The following is a 16,993-nucleotide window of genomic DNA, read 5'->3' on the forward strand; positions in this document are numbered from 1 at the left end:
TTCAATACGACATTCAGCCTGTTTTTGGTTATTGTGTGCTTTCTTTCGCCTAGAGAAACGGTTCAGGTACAGAAAGTCCCCACCCCCTTTTGTTAAAATGTACATTTTTTTTTTAATCAAAAGAAAATCGTTTAAAGAAAATACTTGTACAGTTTAATCAAGACATAAAAAAATGAAAATATTGAAAAAAAAAAAGTTTAAATTGTACGCATCCGTTATGAAATGAAGTTCTCCGAAAAAAATTTCAGTTAATTTCATCAAGTAGTTTTTTTTTTTTTGTTTGTGTTTTTTTTACAGCGAAAAAACAATTTGTTATGATACCGAGAAAAAGTTTCGATTTTTAGGAAGAAAAGCTAGTATTAAAGATGGGGAGGGAGTGTCGTCGCTTTACATGAAGTTATCTCCCCGTGGCGTTTATAAAATTCAAACAAAATTTTAAAAGATATCCAAGATGTCTGCCTTCAACACGCTCTCATAAAAACGTGTTTTTCCGCTGTCAAAAAAAAAAAAAAAAAAAAAAAAAAAACTACTCGATCAAATTAAGTGAATTTTTTTCGGAGATCTTCAGTCCAAAACGGATACGTACAATATAACCTTTTTTCGATATTTTCATTTTTTAATGTCTTGATTAAACTGTACAAGTACCAAAAATGCACACATTTTTTCACTAGTGACTGTTTTTAGTTATTTATCAATCGAAATGTTAATTTCTTAGAAAAACTGTTGGTACTTCTTGGGCATTGAGTTCCATGGCGACCAGCATAAAAAACACGCGTTGTTCACTTTACGTCAGTAAATAAAAAAAAAATGTTACGGGCGCATGCGTCAGGAAGGGAGCGACGCATGTTTTTTTTGTTTGTTTGTTTTTTTTGCTGGTCGCCATGGAACTCAACGCCCAAGGAGTACCAAACTGTTTATTAAAAAAGATGTTTTAAATTTTTTGATAAATATGAAGAATTACTCCACCTTCGAAAATTCCTTTAAAATTACGACTCTTAACGGTTTTCAGGGTCGCTGAAAATGAAATTACAGCAAACGAGTAGTTTCTAAGATATGAAGAAATGTTAGTTCTAAAAAGGTGGGGGGGGTCACTTTTCTGTAATAATTTAGCGTAAAATTAGCACCCACTTTGTGGCCACGATTTTTTTTGGGGGGGGGGACTTTCTTTCTACCTTCGGGAAATCTTTTAAATTGGCTGTTTCCATTTGGTAGGAGGTGTTGGAAAGGCGGCCGCGGCCACCAAAACAACCCCGCCAGGCCCGCCACTTCCAACGCCTCCCACCAAATGTAAACAGAATTTTTGTAAAATATTAAAACAGTTCTGCTCGGTTAATGTCGGCACGTTAATTATGTCAAAACGGTTAATTAAACTGCATAAGCACCTGTTAAAAAACTATACAAGTTCTATAATTGCCCCTTCCAAAAAACGAACGAAAAACAAACCGACAGTTCCCACCCCCCGCAAAAAAAAAAAAAAAAATGACCATAAAGTGAGTGCATTTCTTCATATATTGGAAACTACTTGTTTCCTGGAATTTTAAACGTTAGTGGTAATTTTAAAGGATTTTCCGAGGGTGGAAAGAAAGAGTCATCTTCCCCCAAAAAATCGTGGCCACAAAATGGGTGGGCATTTTACGTTAAATTATTATAGAAATGTGATCCCCCACTTTTTTAGAACTAACATTTCTTCATATCTTGGAAACTACTCATTTTCCGAAATTTTAAACGTTATTTTCGTTTTCAGCGACCCCGAAAACCTCTCCAAGTGGTAATTTTAAAGGAATTTTCGAGGGTGGAGTAATTTTTCATATTTACCAATTTTTTTATTACAGACATTATTTTCTACTTGTGGCAAAATTGTTTTTTGTATTCAATTTTATTTCGAAATTTAAATTTATTATGAAAACACAAAAGTTCCGTAAATTCCTCGATTGTCTGCCCTTGTTCCAAGTTGAACTTTAAAAAAATGAATAAATAAATAAAATGAAAACTAAAGAAATCTAAAGTGCAGAAGTACCTACAACTCTTACAATTCGACCACAACGAGTCTCGAACTCCTCAAACTTCGAGTGAGATGAGTGACTTGAAAGGTCACGATCACAGGGATTTTTCTTTAGGTCACACGACACGGCCAGTAGGGCTGGGCCGTATTTCGCACTGTTTTATTACAGAAATAAATAAAATAAAAAATTGAAAAAAAAAAAAAAAACGCTATCAATTTTCATTTATAGATAAGCCTGTTTTATGACTGACTCTTTTAAATCGAAGATCTGACTTCCGAACGTTTCACGTGTCTGCTTCGAGCGGTTGCTTTTTATTGCTATCTTTTGTCGTAAGTGTGATGCAATGACACTGCGTTAAAACTCTTTTTGACGTCAATGCTTATTTTGACAACCACATCCTCACCACCTTGCTGCCTTGCAACCAAAACCTTGTGACTCAAAAAAAAAAAAAAAGATAAAAAAAGAAAAGAATAAATTGTTTATGCTCCTGGCGCTCTAATCCTTGTTTTGTCTCAGGTGAAACGAATGGCTCTCACTCCCTTTGAGGGAGTTTCTTGTTTTTACAAGTTCCTAGGATTGCTTTTCATCCCAGAACTTAAATGAAAGGCTTCTTATATTTTTTTTTCAAATGAGTCCCTGCTTATCAAGGCCCACAAGCCACTCGAGGACAAGGGTAGACGGCGAAACACCAACGAGATTTGTAACGATAGTTGTAAGTGGTCAGAAATTGAAGACGATGGCTCAACAAGAATTTGTTTATATTGCACTTGAAAACGGCTCCTTTTCGACAGGCAGCTGAGAAGGAGCCCCGCAGTGTTGTGTCTCACAGACGAGCAGTTGTTCTAGATTTGCTGTACATTGGAGAGTTCCCACCTCAACCGAGTGGGTTCTATTCATACTCGCGCAGACATCACATCTTCCCTCTTATTTGTATTCAGTTTGTTTCCTTCTTCCGAACTGCTGCTTGCATACCTCCAATTTTTTTATTATTTTTATTTATTTATTTTTTTTTTTTGATGTTTTGATCATCTTAGGGTTAGGGAGATTGCTTTCTTCCTTCTCCTCCTCCTCCTCGCTTTATCCCTCATTTTCTATACCTTTCTGTCCCCTCCCTCAAAAGGTCGTCATCTGATTTGGAAGTTGTGATGGGTACGTAAATAAGATTGTCATCTCGTGTTATGATTGTAGATCCGCCTCTGCGTTCTTTTACTCTCCACGTTGTTGGGCAATAAACTAGCATTAGCTTGTTATGTGTATTTTGTTTTAGTAGTATGACATGGGTTCTATGCTAGATTTTTAGCTTAATTTATTCATTTGATTTTTTATCTGTGCTATTTTTCAATTTGTCTTTTTCTTTTTTATCCTGACACCGTGCTTTTCTTCAAGCTTTGGTTTCATGCCTTTTTTGTAATCCTGGTATGTGGATGTTTACTTCCCTGCCCATGAGTAGCTTAACTGGAGTTTCTTCCTTCATGGCATTTGAGCTATTTCGGTAATGCATTAGGAATTTTTCTAGATGTTTTCTCCAGTCCTTTTCTTTCTGTGTTCATTGCTCGAATGGCTTTCAACATGGTTGACAATAACCGCTCGATCTCTCCATTAGCTTGGGGATGATAAGGGAAACCTTTCAGTGTTGGATACCCCATACTTTTCAGAAATGCTTCAACTCTGTGAATATTAACTGATCCATTATCTGACACGATGATTGCTGGAATGCCATATGTATAGAACCACCTTTGGATTATCGATATGATTGTACCAACCCTGGTGGGTTTGGTAATAAATGCCTCAGGCCATCCTGGTTCTGCATCGATTATTCCAATTACATAATCCTCGTTAGGGAAAGGTCCACAGATGTCTACGTTGAGTATTTCCCAGGGGCTGTTAATTTCGGTCATATGCACCGGACAGCAGTTTGCCTTTGGGTCTAATGTTGTGCATGGGATATATTGACTTATGGCAGCTTATATGCCTATATTGAGCCACTATACCTTAACCCTAACCCTAACCTTAGTTCTGAGTTGGGCTTTTGTTTCCATCATCCTCATGTATCTCATGCGCAAATTTCAGGGTCCGTTTTTGTAGGTTTGGGGGTATGATAATTATGGCTCCACGTATGACTATACCTCATTTTGTTGTCAGTTCATTCATCGCGTGTTTAAAGGGTTCTATAAACTTATGCATTGAGTCCTTTTGTTGTATTGCATGTTTTATTTTTGCGACGATTGGATACCACTGAGATTCCTCCATTATTTCCAATAAAATGATTTATTTTTTTAAGGCTGTTAGCTACAACCGTGTTGATAACTCCTTCAGCAATCTCTTCTTCGGGTGAGACTACTTTATGATACTTCAAAGGTTGCCGAGTGAGTGTGTCCACTGGGTTATCTTTACCATTAATGTGTTTTAATGTATAATCATATTGTTGTAGACATGGAATCCATTGCAAAATTCGCACGAAGGGATTACTTTTAGGATTGAAGATACTTGATGAACTTTTTTCCATAAAGATAAAAGTGGAATTTTTTGCAAGCCCATACAATTGTTAAATTGTTAGGGATTCTTTTTATAATTGACAATACCAGCGTTTGTCTTCGATTAGAGTCCTGGATGCATAGCTGATGGGGATCAGTATCCCTTGTTTGTTTTGGCAAAATATTGCTCCTAATTTTATGGGACTGGCATCTATGACATATGTTTGCAGTTTGGGATGAAAGTGCATGAGCGGTTTGCTCTGAATGACTGCATTCTTCAGTATGAGAAAACAAGATTCTTCTTCCTCCGTCCACCACCATTCCATGTTTGCTCGCATTAACTTTTTTAATGGTTCACTGAGGGACGCCAGTTGTGGAATAAACTTTGTGAGGTAATTGATTAGAGTTAAGAAACTTCATACATCCTGGACATTTTCATGGTTTTAAAAATGTCTGATTGCTTTTATTTTCAAGTCCTTTTTTTTTTCCTTTGTAGTTAATTTGAAGTTTTGTTAAATTGTTACATTGTTGTCGCCAGTTGTATATGGTTTAATCCACCTTATAGTGTTCACATCTTAAAAAATATAGAAGAAATTTTACCAGATTCTTGATAAGAACTTCTTTAAAAGTAGTTTTGAGTTCTAAGTCATTTTAGTTTTAGAAGAGAAGAAAAATGTTATTCAAAGAAAATGGTGATATCAATTCAGAGAAGCTTTGAATTGTAAATCTTGCTGAAACAGAAGAATGGAGTCCCCTGTTGGATAGCCAATCCATAGAAGTCTTAAATTGTAAAAGTTTGCAAACAAAGAGCAAAATTCCTTCTCATGTGGACACGAAAAATTATGGGTGGAAATTCTAAAAGATTCAGTATGTTTTATGGAGTGATTCCGGTTTCTGATTGGTCAGTTCCTAACATCCCTATCTATGAATAGAACCTTCCAATTCTTTGTAATCATACCCTCATTATCCCTCCCAAATTAACCTATCCCTTGCATGTTGGCGGTATCTCCTGTGATGGACTCGTTGATACTCAGATGGGTACTTATTCCTTCATAAGAGCTATTGGCACACTTATAACCGTGATGTTCTTTTCTGGTTCCCAACTCTAAGGTTCAATCATGAATCTCAAGCTTGGTAGTTTAAATGTCCAAGAGCTAAGGGCTGACTTGCGAAAATGGTGCTTGAGTTTGGACTTGCAGCACTTCGAAATGGATATATGTTGCGTGCAGGAAACCCACCTAATTCCTGGTGACCATTTACGTGCGCTGTCTAAGACCTTTAGGGCTCTCTTAGTGTACTTTAATTCTTATTCTAGAGGGGTTTCCTGGCTAGTTAAAAGGTCCCTAGATGCGTCGTGTGACCTGTGCTACATGGATCCGGAGGGAAGACTATATGTTTTGGATGTTACCATAAAGAGTAGGTCGTTTCATCTTATTGGGGTTTATGCGCCCAATAGCCACGTTGAGCTGGCTGCCTTTTTTTGGCAAATCGAGCAGTTCATGGATACTTCTCGAATAGTTATCTTAGCGGAAGACTGGAACATGGTCCTGGATCCTGAGTTAGATCGATTTGGGTTACCTTCTAGGGGAACTAACAGAGATTGGGATGCTGTTTTATTTTGTGAATTTGTAGATAAGTTTGATCTTATCGACAAATTCCAAAATGAAAAGCCCCGTGACTTAGTGTGGACTTGGACAGGTAGACGCAGCTCCGGTCTGGTACAGCTCTCGAGCTATATCGACAGGTTCTTAGTTAGGCAAGTCGACGTAGGAGTATTGAATTGTCCAAGGTTCCACAATACAGTTTACTCGGATCACAGACTTATTCACGTACGGGTAAACTTAGATAGATCTAAGACTAGATTAGCTGGTTACTGGAAGCTCAACACGTCGTTGTTTGATGTGGAGGGCTTCCATGACAGGCTACTACTAATCCTACAGTGGGAATTGATGGAGACAATTATTGGGAATAAGTGGTGAGTAAAAATTAAGAAAGCCATTAGGTCCTTTGGTGCCAACTTTAGCAAAAGACTCAACCTAGATTCTAGGGCAGCTAAAGCGACACTAGAGTCTAGATTAGATTGGGCGGTGGAGGCGGGGGATAGTGCTAGCATTAATATAATTAAGGCTCAGCTTGCCTCTCACTGAAAAGGAGCACCAAGCTTTAGTGATTAATGCTAGGTTAAAAAGAATGCCTCAGGAAGCAACAAACATGGCTGCTGAACTGTGTGCAGAGGAGTTTAGGCAAGCGGCTGATAGGCACATCGCTCGTGTCACATTGCCGGACAGGCGTACTGTGACCACAAACCAGGGTGTGCTGGAGGCGTTTGGATCTCATTTCCAGGAGCTTTTTTCCATGGAACCCGGTCTGTCATTAGAACAGTTTGACACCTATTTGGCTAACTTTTCTCGTCTTTCGACGACCGAAGCAGCTAGGTGCGAAGGTGGCATAACGGAGGATGAAGTCATTGAAGCCTTAAAGCAGGTCGGCCTTAATAAGTCACCGGGGATCGATGGTCTGCCCTACGAAGTGTATTTGAGGTTGTCGCACATCTTTGTCCCTTTGCTGACAGTTTTATTTAACTCATGGTTTAGGAATGGCTCAATCCCCAAGTACTTTACCATGGGTGTAATAAAACTTGTTCGCAAAAGCAAAAATGGTGGGGATGAGTTAGGTAATTTACAGCCCTTAACAATGCTGAGTTAAAGATTTTGGCCAAGATTCTCGCAAATCGTCTGCAACTTGTCCTGGCTTGTCTTATTAGTAATGGTAAATGTGTGCCGTGAAGGATAACTTGCACACGATATAATGCTGATGATAGAAAATGATCAATTTAGCACTGATCAATTTAGATCAGTCCAAAGCCTTCAATAGGGTTGACCATCGGTACTTGGTGGCTGTTTTGTCAGTGGCCGGTTTTTGCCCGCAATTTCGCTTGTAGGTTCATCTTCTCTATGCTAACCCCGCGGTGATGGTAGAAGTGAATGGGAAGAGGTCGAGACCCTTCAATTTGTCACATTTAGTTCATCAGCCATGCTATATGTGCTTGCGATCAAGCCATTTTTGCGCAGGCTAAGGGTGAACCCAGTCCTACACGGAATCACTTTGCCAGGTGCGGATGCCCAGGTAAAGTACTCTGCCTATGCCGGCGACGTAACTGTGCTTATAACGAGCAGTGCTGAGATTAGTGTCATCGGTGTAGAAATCAGATTGTATGAAACGGTAACAGGGGCCAAAATTAGCTGCGACAAGTCTTTAGGTTTGCGCATCGGTGCCTGGAGGGGTGTGCTTGGCATTTGCTTTGATTTTCTATATGAACTAGCCACCTCAACCGAATGTGAATCAAGTAGCCTTAATGCTGATCGCTTTCCTGCTTGCTTAACTTCGACAAACTGGAATACTTCCTCTAGGGACATGTTTTGATTCTTATCACCAAGCAGGTCTAATTGAATGTCAGGGTCTACAACACCTCGTGTGAGAACGTCCCGCATAATTGCGTCTGTGTAGTTCACTTTTGCGTCACAGCTAGGACAGTCAATAACAAATTTACAAATGTCCGCTTGCCCCTTGAGACGTGCACCGAAGTTTCTGACTGACTCATCACGGTCTTGTTGCATATTATGCAATGTTACATGGGCTATCATTGTGTTTTCTTCACGACAGCTTACGAATGACAGCCGATTTTCCAGCTAGTTTGCCACCTGTTGTCCTGGGGAGGTCTCTGTGAAGAGGTTCGTAACAACACTTGAGCAGCTGTATAACTTTATCTTGACCGTTCAGTTTTGTTGCAGTCATGTATTCTGTCCAGCGGGATAGAAAGTATGCCCAGTCCTCGCTTATGCTAGCGGCGGTTACAGTGGGTCGCTTAACTTTCTCCATTGTTGCAGTAACAGTCGGAGCAGATCTGTGAACAGCACTGTGAGCTGCGATGAGTGCTGCGACGATAGCTGGATCCAGGTCGTCAGTGATGTGTACTGCAGGCATCGTTGCGATTGTCACTGTATCTTGATCATAAATAAGAGTCTGCTCTATTTGTCAATCTTTATTCGTTGATTAAACAATGATCAAGATCTGAAAATAACAGAAACAGAAACTGCGATAAGTACACATGTGACTAATAAACAAATACGTATGCATGTACCATAATTGTCTGATATAAATAGACTTCTTATCTGTAAAAACACATTTATTTAAAGTCAAACGCCAACAGGTATAGGAACAAAACGTTTTAGTTTTATTTTTGTCACAAGTTTTTAAATATATTGATTAGATTTTTCTCTGATTTGTTATATTCGCATATCCCTCTATATTTACATGATAAACCAGAAAAGCAGCAGCTGCAACACTCAATAATGGCGACGCTAAGACAAAGATGTTCGTCGAGTTAATACAAATGAACTCAGTAAATACACACAACAATTTCAAAGCCCATTCTCTCACATACACACATCAATAGAATAGCTCGCAGATCACTTCAACCAAGAAAACCTCCAGATAAGGCTGCACAATAAAAGAGAAAACCAAAATGTAAAACACAAGTATCGCAGTAAACGCAACTTAGATACCATATTAATGCAAATAAGTATTACACAAAACATTGCAACAATTCAACACCAACTAGGTTACATTCACAACTTTTTCAGCTTTAAATCAATATAACACATGCATACACACACCAAACAGACGATTCCCTACAATGCATTAAGACACAATAAACAAACACAATTAAAATAGCAAAATATAAGCTAATTATCAATTTGCCCTTTGTCTTCAACTACGTCTGTGACACCACTATAAAAACACTATATAAACACTAGCCGTCACGACAAAAAGTCAGTCGCCCAGAGTCACAGCAAATCTCCAGTATGAGATAATCATCGGCTCCGTCGGATCCCTTCTCGATGTTAAATCCACTCTCGTGTGCATCATCCTTACGAACTTTGAACACTTTCTTTATTTTTACTTCTTCATTAAGTTTAATTTTTATAAATAAACGATTGAGAAATCAATCACTTAAAATTTAAATACATATTGTTTGTCTGGTTCCTTCTCGCCACCATACGCTTATTCATAATATAACAGATTCTCTATAGCTTACCATAATGGATTCCTTTTTTACTTCGTTTATTATGGAGTGATATTTAAAATCTGTATGTTTAGATCTTTGTTGAATTACGGCGTTTTGTGTCAACACTTGGTTATCGCAATTAATTACTACAGAGTATTTATTTTTAATTCTGGTCTTCAAAACAGTCTTTAAAATGACCGATAGCGCTTCTTGAACAGAATGTGAGAGCGCAACAAATTCGGCTTCACAAGTAAAAAGTGCCACAATTTGCTGCTTCTTATAAGATTTCTATAAAATAATAGGCTCGTCTTTTGATAGTCTGAAACAATATCCAGTTATACATTTTTGATTTCCATCGTTTCCTCAATCTGAACCTGAAAACCCTTCCAATTTTAAACAGTGTGTAGATTTCATAAATACTATAAAACTGTGAACCGCCCGAGCGTCCTTGCTTGTTTGAACCGGAAAAAAAAAAAAAAAGCTGAAAAGGTACGTTTTTTATGTACTGTTTTTCTTTGCTGTAAATAGACAGGTGTACCACTGAGTGATGGGTCCACCAAACAAGTATTGGTGTAGGAACACAGGAAGATGTTGGACTACTTATTATGTAAATGCACTTGTGCAATTGTCCAACTCATTATGCCTATCCAAGGTTGTTATTCATATATGCAGCCGTTATTAGTGCATACGTTTATAGAATTTAAAGGATTTTGATTCAATAAGTGAACATCTTGTCATTTCAAAAATGGCCCGACATGATCTTTCATATATGTATGTGTGTGTGCGTGTGCTTATATGCTATATGAATAAACACGCACACACACACGCGCGCGCACACACACACACACACACACACACATACACATATATATATATATAGGAAAGAACTTGAATGCCTACTAGACACTATCCTCGAGTGGCTAAGGTCTCTCTGTACAGGAGTTTGTCAGAACAACCTGACATGAGGATACTTTCTCCTAGAAGTAAAGCCTGACCAAATATTCAAAATCACATAGTATTCGCTGCCCAAATAAGATCCCCTTGGTATGGCTAACCCACATTAGCGTTTACGAGGAATGGTGCACCTTCTCCATTTGATGTTACCTCAAGTAATAGTACGAAAGTGGATACTCCACCGGACTAGATAAATTCTTGTCCTGGAATCCAGTAAGACCAAGAGACCAAAATGAAAGATATACTACAATGTATGAAAATGGTTAATTGGGCAGAGGAAAATTATCTTCTCAATTTCTTTAGTAACTTTAGTGTTTGAGAGATAAAGAACTTTAATGAAAATTCGAATATCTATGACCTCATATAGAGTTCAAGTGTTAGCCCCAGACAGTGCGCCCCTTGATTTCTGAGAACTTTGACTGAAGTAAAATAAAACAAAAAAATATGTGTGTTTGTGTGTATCTTAGGTCAAATAGATTTGCAAAATGAGATTGTTGACTGACAATGCTTAAATACGAGGGGTATTTCAAAATTAATGTCCTATCTTTTATTCTGACCGAATGGATAACAGGGATTGCAAATTGCATTGTTATGATAACTGAACTTATGCATTCATGACCTGAAAGTTCCATCTCTCAGTTGAAGATATTGACAGTATGAGAATCTAAGAAAGCACCCCTGTCATAGACGTGCGTCAGAAGAAGAGATGCGCCGTTGAATTCCTTCATGCAGAAAAATTTGAACTGATCAATATTCATTGATGCCTGTTGAACATTTGCAAAGTCAATGCAGTTTGATGTCAGAACAGTTAAGAGATGGGTTCGTCAATTTCAGAGTAGCAACAGAGATGTGAGTGACAATGCACACTCCAGGCGCCCACGCACAGCCGCCACCACTGGCAAAAATGAATTGAGAATGGTGGTGACTATGTAGAAAAATAAATTTTGCAACACAAAACGTTGCTCGTTTAAATGGTACTACTCACGCTTTCGTGGCTCTTCAACTATTTTTTAGTTAAAAAAATAGGATCCATTACTTTTGGAATGACGTTCATATATAACTTATTCACACTATCCTTGTGTTAAGAGTTTCAAGGGTTTACCTTGCTCAGACAGGCACACCAGCCCAACTGAATGCTCAGAAAAACCATTTGCCTCCTCGATGGTCCACCTCCAATCGATTGAATCACTCCCAGAGGGCTGACTCTGATTGCCTTGCCTCCGATCTCTTCACATCTAACTGGATTCTAGCCTTCATCAGTGATCACTAGGGCTGTGACAACAGCATATTCTTTTCATTGTTTTGACTCTCAAGTGTGTATCCCTTGATATCTTATATGCGTTTATATAGAGTGATGTGGTTCTCAGTTGATTAACTGTGCCTGTGTCGGATATATACTTGAGAGTCAAAACAATGAAAAGAATATGCTGTTGTCATAGCCCTAGTGATCCCCATTCGACAACTCAGAAGATGACTACTCGAGATATCCACTGGAGATAATGGCTAGACAGTGTCAACACAATATGGTTTATCTGGAACCCATCTAGGAACATTACATTCCTCAAATAGCCTGTCTAAGCATGATTAACCATTTGCATATACTTAAGGTACTTATTTTATTTCAAGCAAAGAAAACATCTTTTGGGTGGCCGAACTCTAACTAGATATTTTCAGTTCTCTGTGCCCCACTTTTTCCATTGGCCAAACATCTATCACGTGCAATGTCTGCCATTCAAATGCACCACCACAACATGCAGCCCAGCGCATGTTTATATTACACTATCCATACAAATTTATATCCTCGCCTAGATAATTGGAGACAGGATATTGCATGAGCAAGACGTATTTCATTTGCTGACCCAATTTACCGACTTGTAAAGATTGATTCTTCACCGTTTTAAATTCCTTTTCAGCACAGCCCAAATAAAAGGTATTTCTATGCAAAATTATTTTGCAACGAACCTGTATCAGTCAGATGTTTATGTATCATTTTGCTTTGCAGTCTTGATCAAAATTCAGCTTCATCAGGTTATATGTAGCTGAATTTCGAACGAGATCGCAGCTGAAACATGTGTGCACATATGTAGTCAATAACCTTTGTATAAATAAAAAAAATGTATACTATAATATAGCTCTACCTTTTATTGAACACTACAGTTCATTGGTTTATATCCAGGAAACAATAAAATTACTATAAAAATTATTTTTACTTGCATAAATTGGTGAAAGCCATCAGTCTTTTGCTTTCTATGAAGTTTTTTCTTCAATTGGATGTAAACTTTGAGAAAAAAAAATTTTTCAAAATTTCCTCGGATACCATGTGTTTTTTTTTTTTTAGTAAATGAATTTACTGAGTTCTTATCTCATCTTTGTCGTCAATTGATCCTGTGGTGGTGATTAGGGATAATCAAGGGACAATATTTCCTGAAGGAATTAAAGGAATAAATATGTACTGTAGTTTTGAATAAAAAGAAGGGAAGTTTGTTAACGTATTTACAGAGAGACAATGTGTAGTGTTTATCATATTCAGTCCAGGGAAAGTCTCTCCTCTTGGATATCAGGTGACCGGTGACATGGTCCCTTATTTAAAACTAGCCTGGGTGCTCGGCGTTGCCCGGGTGTTTGTAGGTGTGTGTTGATCAAAAAAAAGTTGTAGTAGGCAGGCAGGCTCAAACCCGTAACGTGTCAGAGGAAAAAGAGGTGAAAAAAAAAACCCAGTTTTATCAATGCACCTACTGCGGTTGTGACGTCACGAGTGGTCGAAGTAACGTCTTTTATGCGATGTTGTTGACACGAGGTTTGAATGATTTGCAAAAATGTCAGCGAAAAAAACGACCCTCCCTGTAAAAAACTGACCAGTTGAGAGTGAAGGAATCAATGTTTTTGACCATCCAAAGGGTCGATCTTCAAAACGATACCGATCTCATGAAAATCCGTCGCCTCTGTCGAAAGTTTTAAGCAGACATACAAACATACAGACATACATTTAAACAGGTGAGATTTATATAATAGACTAGCATGGGTGCCCGGCGTTACCCAGGTATTTGTCGGTGTAAAAGAAAAAAATAAAGTTTTGTTAGGGAGGTAAGCTCGAAACCGAAGCCTTGATGCAAAGGTGTAAAAGAAAGGAGAAAAAAAACTGACTCCTTACCGCTCGGCCACGATGGGACAGGAAGTGAAAAGTGTTTTAATTTGACAATTAAAAAGTTAAGCGACAGGTGCATAAATTTAATGAAGTCAAACATCACGCCATAGGGGAAACTTAACTTTGGCTGCAAGCCAGTTTGTTTCTCTCCAAAATGTTGGGGAAAACCAGCTCCCCATAAAAGGGGAGTGTCCAAATGAATAGCAATTCTCTGATATGACGGGTTTTGGCCGCATTGATCAAAGCTGATTGCTTTTTGGGCCTCCTGGCATGAGTGCCAGGGCGCTGTCTTTTCTACGGATTCAGTTTTGCTTATATACGGAAAAGCCAAACAAACACATGGAGAACCCCTCCCATTTGTGGATTTTAAGAAAGCTTTTAACTGAGTATGGCATGCAGTACTTTGAACTACCATGAGGTTGTATAATGTCAATACCAACCTCACCAGAGTCATCAAGCACTTGTATGGCAAAGCAACCAATGCTGTTTATTTTAATAATAACATAGGCAAATGGTTCAGGACAACAGTTGGAGTGAGACAATGTGCAGGGGCAGATAACTCTTGCTTCCAAAATGTCTTTTGGTAATGTAGATAACTTTAAAGTACAAGAGTTAGTTCCCTTTAAATATGAGATATTTATAAGAACTATTGTGAAGTGGTTCGTGGAGTGACACAATGCTGTTTGCTTTCTTCCACATTATTTAACATCTTCCTGGAAAGGATAATGGATGGTGCCCTGGAAAACTATATTGGGACACTCAGCATCGGCGGTAGAACCATCACAAACCTAAGATTTGTGGACGACATGGCTGTGAAACAGAACTAGCTAACCTAGTTGAATGCTTTGGGCAAAATCTCTACAACCTATAGCATGCAGATCAAGGCAAAAAACAAAATAAATAAATAAAAATAACAAATCTGATGACAAATAACACACTACAGACATCAAAGCAAATGGTTAGAAATTGGCAGCTTGTAAACAGCTTTAAATATCTTGGGGCAGTTGTCTCAGATGAAAGGCAAAACCTGAGATGTTATTTAGAATTGGCCAAATCACCGTAACCCTCACAAAACTCAACCCAATATGGAAAGAAAGGAATATATCACTCAAATCAAAGATAATAATATTGTTAGCATGAAATATGTACAATGTGTAATTTTCATTAAAAATTAGATGATGTAAGGAGAGCCAATTACCTCTAGAAATTAAGTTAACATTTTTAAAGAAAGTGTCATTAAGGAAGTCAGAATCAATGTATTCCTAATAATATAGCTAAGTCATTGTCTGGCTTTTTGTTTTATCTGAACCTAATCGGATGTTTTTTTGTTTGTTTTTTTTTTTTTTTTTCATAGCGCTTTCCTCGTTTTTCTGCAAACAGAAGATTAATACTATGCAGTGTAACGTGTAATCTTAATAACTAATATAAACAACTTACAAAGAATAAAACTATAAATGATAGTCCTATAATTATATATAGCCGGCATTTTCTTTATCACGACAACCATTAAAGCTTTTTAAAAACGAAAAATATTTAAATCAACATACACTCTGAAATTGCGCACTCTGGAGCAGAAAAAAAAGAGATACAGATTAACATAGCCGACGTAAGGGCTCTGTGATCACAGCTACTGACAATCACAACAATTATTACGAGAAGATCAAGACGTCACAACAAATTAATTTGCTACTACTACGTGTCAACAAAACACACATGTCTGTGAGATGGTAACCGGCAATATGTTGGGGTCGTAGAATGTTCACACGTAATGTTACATAGAGTAAAGACGATGATAAATTGCGTGTCAATATTGATTGTGTAGGGCATGTAAGATTATTCTTTCTCCATTATAAATCTCTTTATTCAAATTCAAAAGAAAATGATTGCAAATATGATATCGATATCGCCTATGACATGCAGACAAGTGCGGAAAAAAAAAAAAGCTGATGAAAATAACACACTACAGACATCAAAGTTAATGGTTAGAAATAGGCAGCTATAAACAGCTTTAAATATCTTGGGACAATTGTCTCAAATGAAAGGTCAAAACCTGAAATATTATCCAGAATTGGTCAAACCACCGTAACCCTCACAAAACTAAACCCAATATGGAAAGAAAGGAATATATCAGTCAAATCAAAGATCAGACTCATAAACTAGTAACATTAATGTTATAATGATTGAATAAATACATATTCCCGGACAATACCGAGTTCCACTTTGTACGCGCGCAATAAAAGTAATAGCTTTTTCAAAAATAAAATTAGAATGAATACTCTCGAGTCTCTTCATAAAAACGGTTGAGAATGGGTGTGGGTTGTTAGGAGTAATTACAACAGAATAAAAAATAAAATAAGAAATAATAAACAAAACTTCCTACGATCAAGAAATAAAATAAACGCGGTCTTAAAACCGTCAATTTAATAAGTTTCACAATCTTTATGACGAAAAGCAGGAGCCAGGCAGAAACGGTAACTGTACTGAATGACCTCTTTCTACCTCCAGTTCCAGTGGATAATCCTTTGAAATGTTTCCTATACGATGGCTAATATATTTATTTTCACGGAAATCGTTCCAGACAGAACATGAAGCCACTTGATATAAGGAGCTAAAATAATGAAGGAAATATTAATTCAGAGTCAAAAAACTAGCCAACAATAAGTATTAGATGGATAGTTTCGAACCCATAAAACAGCAATTCTTCACCCTTTGTCAGAAACCGCTCATGGAATGTGAGAACTAAAGGACGAAATAAGGAAAGTGAGAGTTAAAAAGTTGCTAAAAGTAAACCACAGGGTCACTTTCTATTCTCCTTACAGTGAAGCAAGGCTTGCATAATCTCTCACCGCACTTTCTTCTGATTTGGGAATCTAGTAAACAAATTGAAATTCCAGAATATCAGAAACGTGATGATGGCTAAGTTGTTCCTATTTACAATGCCTCCCCACAGGACAGAGTTAGACGCCAGGACCGTTTTTTAATGTGGAGAAAAGGAACAAAAATAAAAATTGTCTCAGTCGTGAAGGATTTCTCCTCCACTGACAGAGAACAAGACGTTGAAGTGCAGCATCTGAAAAGCAGATACTACATTTTGATCTTGTCCTGAAGCTAAGTTGTTAACCATGCAGATATGCAAAGTTCAAACCCAGTTCGTTCCACATAAACACTTTCACTTAGGAATGTCGGCAACCTTCAAGTAGTTCCTTCCCATAAGTATCCAATATTTGATATTCTAGAGGACAGAAAATATGAAGTGTAGTATCAGAACATATACTACACTTTGTTCCTCAGCTTTTAACGTTCACATCTAAGAAACAAAGGAGAAACACAGGCTCACTGTAACTCTAAC

The 16,993-nt window shown here is 37.7% G+C and overlaps 1 protein-coding gene across 1 annotated transcript; it reads right to left on the bottom strand.

Annotated features, from left to right (window-relative positions):
• Window positions 1-3,487: 3,487 nt before the first annotated feature.
• Window positions 3,488-3,901, bottom strand: LOC145256082 (uncharacterized). The gene has a single exon (XM_080114665.1). It carries the CDS (start codon window positions 3,899-3,901, stop codon window positions 3,488-3,490), a length of 414 nt encoding a protein of 137 aa, XP_079970791.1.
• Window positions 3,902-16,993: the final 13,092 nt, after the last annotated feature.

The sequence above is a fragment of the Euprymna scolopes genome, chromosome 32, assembly GCF_053919585.1.
Source record: "Euprymna scolopes isolate OS-2025 chromosome 32, ASM5391958v1, whole genome shotgun sequence".
NCBI lineage: Eukaryota > Metazoa > Mollusca > Cephalopoda > Sepiida > Sepiolidae > Euprymna > Euprymna scolopes.